Here is a 9142-nt window from a genome sequence, read left to right on the forward strand (position 1 = left end):
CACGAGAACACAAACGATTGAATTTTCGAAAAAGGAACATGAATCATTAAAAACAATTAATTACAAGGATGAAACAATTAACTTACTATGATAATAATAATAACATAATAATAATGTTCAATGAGATCATAAGTATGATCATCCTTCGTTGTCTCACCTCGTCCAAAATGGAAAGTCCTCAGTAGAATCTCGATGTCAAAGACAACGAAGAGCTGTGAAAGCGCTGGGGAGAACATAAGATTTTTGGTAAAAACTGGGAAGGTGAATAGTGATGGGATGTAAAATTAACTAAACTTAAAAACCTTCATTAAAAAAAAGCTATATTAAACTATGATATTGACATTATAAATGACAACTTGTCATTCATATCATCATATTTTACTAGACAATAATAAGTAGAATAGTTTGTTGGTAAGCATCATTTACTTGGTTAGCATAGTTTTCTTCCTCGCTTACAGGGTAAGATTCTCTCTGTCCTAAGCATGCTCATCCGGTGAGGTAAGTGACACCGAACGACCCTTGGACCAACAAGCTTTGTTTCGATCCGATCTAATCCGATTCCAACCCGATGCATACCCCAATCATACAAATTACATGTAATACTTTCAAATGTTTAACTTGGTGTGTTTTCTCTTATACCATGGTGATATGGTTTTGTGCCAACATCGCAAAATTTGAAGTTACCACTTTATTTATATTGATATTATTACCAACTAGATGCATTAAAGTCATCAAGGATTCAAATGGAATATTGACATATGTTGTACCATGTATGTACAAACATTCAAATAACCTTTCATATTATACAAGTATTCACTAAGTTGGTTAGTGTATGTAGGCAAAGACTGAGGAACGAAGATGAACTGTGGAGGTATGGATGAGTTACTAAGGTAGTTAGGGCAGAGGCAGACCGATGAATTTTTTGAGTGGTGGCACCAGTTAACTATCAGAAACGAAGCTATGTATATGTTCAAAAAATCAATCATTAGTATGTTGGTTAGTTTCTTGATTTTCATATATAAGGTCGTGTGTTCAAGTTTTTTATTGGATTTTTTTTCTTCAGAAACATAATAAACCTGAGATTAACAGTTACAAATAAGAAAATGAATGAAATGGAATTCTAACCCGCACTGAAAGAAAAGTTGTCCAAACTAACTATATGGAGACAAACTTATTCATTATTGTAGTTTCAGAATATATATTGTGACAACTATTACGACCCTAATTTTTTTTTACTTTACTAGAAAGGTACTCGTACAATGCATCAAGACACGTCTTGATTTCAGTGTTTTGTTTTATTCCCTTTTTATGTCGATATAATACGATTTAATGTGGTTTTGAGAGCGACAATGTTTTTATTTTTGAATGAAATATAAATTTAAAGATAGCATATAAAATTTAAATAAAATAAAATCGGTATCAGTATCAAATTAATCTTTTAATAGTTCTCGTTTTTCTTTGTGTAACTTATTTAATTCAATTTTTTATTATAATTTAATTTAGGTCTAATAACAAAGTAATTAATTTTTGGTTTAATAATATAATTTTTATTAAAGATAATAATTAAACATTATGTTAGAAACTTAATGATCATCGTAATTATATTTTAGATTTTCTATATTTAAAATAAATGTTTATCATATATTTGATTATATTTATCTGCAGTTAGTTACACGAATTTAAAAAATGAAGCTTTAATAAATTGTACTTATGCAAAATCATTTGTAATCTTAAATTTTAAATAATATACATCAATTAACAAGACTTCATACATAAAAAAATAGTTTTTAAAAGTTTTTTTCAAATGCTTTATAATATAGTATAGTATAGATGATGGAAGAAACAAAACCATGGCATGTGCCCACTTATCTTATCCACTGCCCCTATACTTTAAGTTGGTAGCAAATGCATTCAATCAAAATTTTGAATTTGTATATCAACTAAACACTCTTTCCATTTCTATTGATTCATAAAACATGACATACCCAAATCATAGAAGCTGCAATTCCATTTACCCAAAATAAGAAGAAAAAGCTACATCTACTGCTTCAAGATAACCACCATTCTTCAGATTTTCGGAACCCAAATAGCGATTTCCGAAATGCCAACATTGACATCAAAGCAAGCGTTGCTTCCCCGTAACTGAATCAACAACAGAATTGTACCCTGCTCAATCAAGAAAAAAGAAACAAGAGTTAGCAACAAAATGATTGCCAAAATGAACTTGAGATACCATGCATTACACGCTAAGCTTAAAGAAAGGCAATAAAGGCTACTTTTCATGATTTTGTTACAAATTCAAAATCAATATTTTCGTGCTTGCTATCAAGAATATTGCAATTGTCAAACAAAGAATTTCTATGTTAAATATGAGGGGGCGCTTGAAATCGGGGTGGCATGGAATGTTTCAAGTGGATGTGCAATCCAAAAATCAAGGAATCCTCGATTCCTTCCATGGATTTCAATTCCATTGAGAATAAAAAGACTATTTTACCCTACCACCACCACCAAAACTGCCGCCAACCACCACCAAAACTGCCGCCAACCACCACAGTTGCAGTTCCAATTATCAAAATACTTTCACAAAATGATTGATTTGACCATGGGAGTCAAAGCATCGTCTTTAATGATGAAACGAAGAAAGCATACCAAGGAGAACACAACGGGAAAGGGAAAAAAAAGATCCATAACATACCCGGACCGATAGCAAGAGCAGTTTTTGACCCTGCTAAAACCTGTGTAAAACAAACAAAAAAACGACATTCAAAAGTCACAAAGATCATACAGTTCAATCTTACCCTCAGATCCTACTGTATATGGGATTTACTAGGTTCATTTGGTTTTAACCGATCAAGGTCACATTTTTTCTCTCCATTGCTTGGAAGACTGAGGACAGTGGAAGTACCAACATGTTTTTTCTACATAAATGAATGGTGGTTTGTTTGATGGTGAAACCAAACGGTGCTATAAATTAATATTTCCAATCTTCATTTTCGGTCATATTTCTTTTCACTGTTATGTAAAGTTCTAGTATTCAGTTCTTCAATACTCCCTCCTTTCCAAACATAAGGTTCAGATGACTTTTACAGTCAAAAAGTTCAATTTCAAATTTGCAAAGTCCTCGTATATTTAGTTTAATTAAGAGGTGAAAACACGGGTATATCTTCCAATAATATTGATGACTGCCGAGCAAAAGAATATCTACAAACCCAAAAAAGATGATGTGAATTTGGGAGTGAAAGAAAACAGATTTGACCAGAAATTACCTGTGTGCGTCCTGCATCAGCTACAACATAAGTTGGAAGGCCAATGCTCTCTGCTGCTTCCTGCAGCTTATTCCTGATGGTATGCAAATGGCATAATTAAGGAACACATGGACAAGAAGATAAGTGCAAAATTAACATGTGAATTGTATCACCTGCTTACATTTCTTGTTCATTTTTACATGAGACTACTATTTTGGCCTGCCTGCAGGCTTCCCACCGATGCAAAAGATTCTGATGGCTGCAAAGCGAAACAATTTAATTGGAAGATGAAAACAAGATTTTTAGACACAATTTACATGAGAATAGAGATTGGAAAAGGAGAAAAAAATGGTATAAAGGAACTAAGGAAGGTATAATTTTTAAGTGATAATAAATAGTTCCTCACCAAGAACCCCCCCCCCCCCCCAACCCCCCAAATTGATACAAATAGTTCAAGGAGAAAAAGATTGTTGTCCCCAAATTCCATGTCTCCCTTCATGTCCCACCAAATCACTTGGAAACAAGTCATTGTTTTTATGTAAAAACATGGAGGGGACAAGGAATGGGACAGCAGAATGTTATTCCAAAAAAAGGTAAATGCCGCAGCATTCCCACGGTCATCATGGGGATAGGAAAATTGCTCTGCTCCAGAGGCAGATGGGTGATGCCCAGATCTGAACCCGAGATCACTTACGGATTTCCCACCTCCTTACCACTGGGACAATTCATGAGTGAGAAAACTGTTTAGCAATTGTGGTTGGACATAATTCCCTTTTTACGTAAACTATTGAAGGGCATTTTAGACATTTAACTAATAGTGCAACACTACCAAATCCAGAGTTGAATGTTCCAAAGACATTTGTATCAAATAATTTTGATGTTACTATTGAAGGGTATTTTAGTCATTTAACTAATGGTGCAACACTACAAAATCTAGAGTTGAATGTTCCAAATGCATTTGTATCCAAAATAATTTTGAAGTTGACAAGCGCGACTTCAGTTTGATCAATCCGATCACGTCTTTCCTCTTTTGCAATACGAGTAAGTTCGCTAATAAGATATAGGATAAATGACCAAGGTCAAGCATTCATCATAAACAACAAATTCAATGTTTCATATACTTAGTGGCCACATGTACCTTTTGAGCATCACACGAATTGCTTTTTAATTTCATAGATTACAACTAAATGAAAATCTATGAATACTTGGCTTCTAAAGAAAATACGTGAAAGGGGTAAACCCCGTCCGCTAAGCTCCTCAGTATTGCGAGGGTTGGGAAGGGAAGTCTTTGTATCAGTGTTTACGTTGTCATTTTGCAAAGAGGTTGTTTGGATGACTTAAACTTTAATCTTGAATTCACGATGTAGTAATCTTATCCGTTGCTCTAAGTCTCGACATAAGAACACATAATCTTTCTATTAAACTATGAGAAAAAAGAAATAAAACACATGTCAATAGTCAATGCGTCTAAATGGTACTTGAAAGACATGTTTGGTCACCACATCTTAAGTGTGTAAAGCACCATTCAGATCAGTGGTTACCAAAATTTGTATGATGACCGGAGATAATTTGCAGTCTCAAGGAAGTATTTAAAAGATAAAGAAACTATCAGCAATAATGTAAAATTGTAGTGGCAAATTGCATGAAAATGCAATGTACTTTGTTATGATTCCTTGTTGTGTAACCTACTTTCAAACCCTTCATTTTGATACCTCAGATGTGATTGATATCTCAAACATTTAAACCGAAGTATGTATACAAAATAGGAATCGAAATAAAGTACCTAGCATTTTTCAGGCATTCTTGGATATATACTAGGTACCTAAATGTTTGAGAGGTCGCATGAAGTATCAAGATGAAGGGTTAGAAAGTTCATCACACAAAATAGGAATCTGACCAACGTACATTGCATTTTCATGCAATTTTCCCTATTTTCGTTGTGAAAGTACTAGGTTTGACTATTAGAAATGGAAAGTGTACTCTAGCAACGGATGAGAGGGAGTATCATTCTTGTTTTTCTAAAAAAGGCAAACACAATTTAGAAGAATAAAAGGATCTAAGTCAAACCTTTGCATTAGTTTAGAATATAAACCAGTCGCAGCATCTGCAATACAAAAAGAAAACGATCAATCAAGTAATCGGTAAAAAGGAGAAGCCTTTCACAATGAAATTTGTCAAAATTTCTCACGAGCACATTGAGATGCAATTTTTCCTTGTCCCATCTTCAAGTCTTGTCTAACAACGAGAACCTACAATATAAACAAAGAAATTAGCCAAGGATGTTCAATCCGTAGCATATCAATTATCAAGATTGACTCAAGTAACCAAAGGGCCTTTGGCCTAACAGTATCGTAATCCTTGGCCTCCTAGGAGGTCAGGGGTTTAAACCTCACCAAAGGCGAGGAGAGTGTGTGAGTTTATTTGTTGCATTTGCCGTAGATAAATATTGCATACTTCAGAAAAAAGATTAACTCAAGTAGAAGGTACTCCACAAGTTCCATGAGTGTAGGCCTCCAACCGCAACAATCATAATATTATATGTTCGGGAAAATCAAAAATGAATCTGAATGGAATATAACAAGAGGTAATTTGCTTGGGCAAGCTAGGGGTTTTCATAGGAACAACCACTCTATCCTTTGGCGATAGAGGTCAATACTGCATAGTGCGTACATCCAACCTCTCTCAGACCCTGCTTTCAAGCGGGATATACTGAATTTGTTTTGGATAAAACAAGATATATTGGATTTGGTTGGTTTTTTGGTTTGATTGGGCTTCCACTTCTAGGACATGATTCCTACAATATATTTCTAAGACCAATTCATTTGATATTTTTCACATACTCAAAACCTTATTTCCTACTTGCTCTTATGTTAGTCCTTAAGCGTGTAACTATTTCATCCACTTCGTTCTTATCCTATGACTAAAACCCTCCTTGGTTGTTCCATCTTTTCATAATATTGATCTCAAAGAACGTAATTCCTAACTACTTTCCGCAAAAACTTCCTAAATCATTCACTTCCTTAAAAGCTAAAGTTGCACTTCATGTATTAGCATGCCAATTCTCATTAATCGAGCATTGTATTAGCATGCCAATTCTCATTGATCAAACATTGTATTAGCATGCCAATTCTCATTGACTGACACTAGATATCATTATTAGAAAGCATATACACAGTGATATAAGTCTACTATGATAACTTCTTTGGTCCCCAAAAATCTCATTGTCAAAATGCCGCAAAACCACACAATGAACTCAAATGTAGAAAACGTAATCATATCTACCTTTAATTATGCATATTATACAAATTGGACTTTAGTTCTAGAATCAATGAGTAATATATTTCAACCGAGACATTTTCCAGTTCAATAGACATACTAAAAGATAAGGTACTTCAGTACTCCCTCAAGTACTAAGTACTCAAGTTGAGAATATATCATGTGGAGCTAATTGAATAAACCATTATAGTGAAACTATACACGTAGCTTTAAATAAATAAAAACATTATTAAACAGCAGTCGTTTAACATTGCAATTGGACAAAAGTCGGCTATTTATCATGTATTAGCACTTGAGGCTACATTCATCTTTACTAATACGATATAAATGCTATTACCTCAATTATTTAATTAAAGATTTGTAGTTCATATAAACATGTAAAGCAAATTGACTCATTTTTACCTTGAAATCTAAGTCCCTTCATATAATACTTATGCATTACATGTAACATCCCAAGCCTAAAGCAACATGTTGATCCAAAACCTCCAAATTTAAAACTAAAATAACTAAATCATGGGAAGAATAGTAGCCCACTGTCAACGCAGTTATAAAAGCTCATAATTCATATTCATAACTGATATTGAACACAATCTTGCAAACTCTCCTGCTCAAACCAACGTAGTACCGTGAAGCCTGAAGAGGAACCCACTGAGCCACCCAAATACATCCCAAGAACCCACTTCTATAATCCACCAAAGTGCAAAGCAATATGTTGGTCGAAATAACCTCCAAACCAACTAAAACCATGGTTGGAACTTGGAAGTATAGTTAACTAGCAATGGCTTAAAGTAGGCTCATATTTCAATTGAGAATCTATAGTGGGAGGCATGGTAGATCATTTTCAATTGATTCTCCAAAGTGGAGAAATTTCAGAATCTCCAAAACATAATTGCATTGCATTCAACCCCAAAAGGGGCTTTTTGTTTTGAATGTTACAACACTAATTATATGATGAAAATATTTCTTCCCTCTCCAAAACATTTAATTTCTTATATGTGGGAATTTAATAAAGATATTTCTTTGTAGTGGTAACCGTCACACTCTATCATACTTTTTCTGTTTGGACATTCTAGGAAAAAAATGTGTCCTCCAAAATCTTTATCTGGAGTATCTGTTGGAGAAGCACTTAGGGGCTGTTTACCTGAATGCTTACCCGGTAAGCACTTATCCTTAGAAGTCAAACACTGTAATTTATTTTCTAGGTAAGATTGTAGTACATCAAAATAGAATGATATGCAATAATTTACTAGGTACACACTTACTCGGGTATGAGTTGTCACCCTCACTTACGGGCAAGACTCTATCCTTATCATCACTCTTACCGGATAAGATTCTTGGGTCTTGCCATATTCATCCGGTGAGAAAAATTACCCGATAAACACCTACCGGGTAAGCATTTAATAAACGGCCCCTTAGCCTCCAACAACAACGAGAACCAGAAGGACTACCATTAATATTGAGAACAAATGGACAAATAACTCATGTTAACATGTAAGTTCAGCCTAAAAAGATGAAGTTTTGCCATGAATGCAAAAGGGCAATTAAGAAATTCTAATAAACGGGAGATGGGGAAAAACAAACCATTTTGAGATCTTCATCAGGGTTATTTGAATTTGATAAGAACCTATTGCTCTTTCTCCTTGTAGTAGCATTCCTTTTGATGGGTTTTAATAAATCCAACAACATACCAAAAATGAAGCCGATTACAAGTCCTGGAATGAAGTTCTGTGGCTGAAAACTCCGCCCCAACCATCCTCTATCTTGTTTCTGTAGCCAAAAATAATCCACCAGAAAATAATGCGTGTTTAAGTAATTAATGAACAAAAAAGAGCAACAAGAAGGTTAAATAAATAAATTTCAAAGGCAATATGAAGGGTTTAAGGGGTATGGGAATTGATTAAAAGGGTACATTTTTTGATGGCCGAGACTGGTTCCGAAATGAACCCATCATTTGGGATTATTGCTGCTGTCGAGAGAGAGAGACAGGGAGAGGGAACCAACCAGCCAGGAAGGATCAGGCGAAATTTTTAGAATTTGTGAATTTTTATCTGAACGATGCCAGGCCTCTCTAGGGACCCGCACACTGCAACGGTTAGAAATTGTTTGACTAGTTGGTGAATGTTTTGGTGTAAAATGATTGGTCGGAATGATGAAGAAACTATCATGATATAGCGTAAAATGAAATATAATTATTTGGTAATTATTTACAACGAAATTAGGGCGTTGAAGAGTTACAAGAGGTCCGGCATACAAAATCATTCAGAGGGTTTACAATTAAGAGACATATTTTTTTTTTGCCAAACAAGATTCACTTCTTAACAATTTATAGGCTGCCTCTTAATAGAACTATTAAGAGGTAAACATTGTTGTCCAATAACATTGAGTCTTGTCCGGATATCTCTTATTCATTGTCCGATAAGCAATTTACTCTTTGTCCGATATCTTGAAGCTTTTATTGTCCGATAAACAATTTATTCTTTGTCCGCTAAAGAGAATTTTGTTGTGAATTCTTTCAAGTGTCAATAATTTCTCCCGTCTGTTGTGTTTGATTTAGACAAATCCAATCCTAGTCAATATTTTCTAAAAAAGATCAATTTTCAAGTTTGAAAAAATGTCGAAGG

General features: G+C 34.3%; 1 protein-coding gene across 1 annotated transcript; it reads right to left on the minus strand.

Annotated features, from left to right (window-relative positions):
- Positions 1-1838: 1838 nt before the first annotated feature.
- On the minus strand, positions 1839-8537 carry LOC112503134 (peptidyl-tRNA hydrolase 2, mitochondrial). Its single transcript, XM_025107198.1, has 8 exons — positions 8431-8537; positions 8103-8288; positions 5434-5494; positions 5313-5349; positions 3427-3504; positions 3267-3339; positions 2696-2735; positions 1839-2166 (listed from the first exon to the last, which is right to left on the minus strand). The coding sequence occupies exons 1-8, from the start codon at positions 8470-8472 to the stop codon at positions 2117-2119; spliced, it is 567 nt and encodes a 188-aa protein (XP_024962966.1). The 5' UTR covers positions 8473-8537; the 3' UTR covers positions 1839-2116.
- Positions 8538-9142: the final 605 nt, after the last annotated feature.

Source organism: Cynara cardunculus, unplaced genomic scaffold (assembly GCF_001531365.2).
Source record: "Cynara cardunculus var. scolymus isolate 2C unplaced genomic scaffold, CcrdV1 Un_Scaffold_2577, whole genome shotgun sequence".
Classification (NCBI taxonomy): Eukaryota; Viridiplantae; Streptophyta; class Magnoliopsida; order Asterales; family Asteraceae; genus Cynara; species Cynara cardunculus.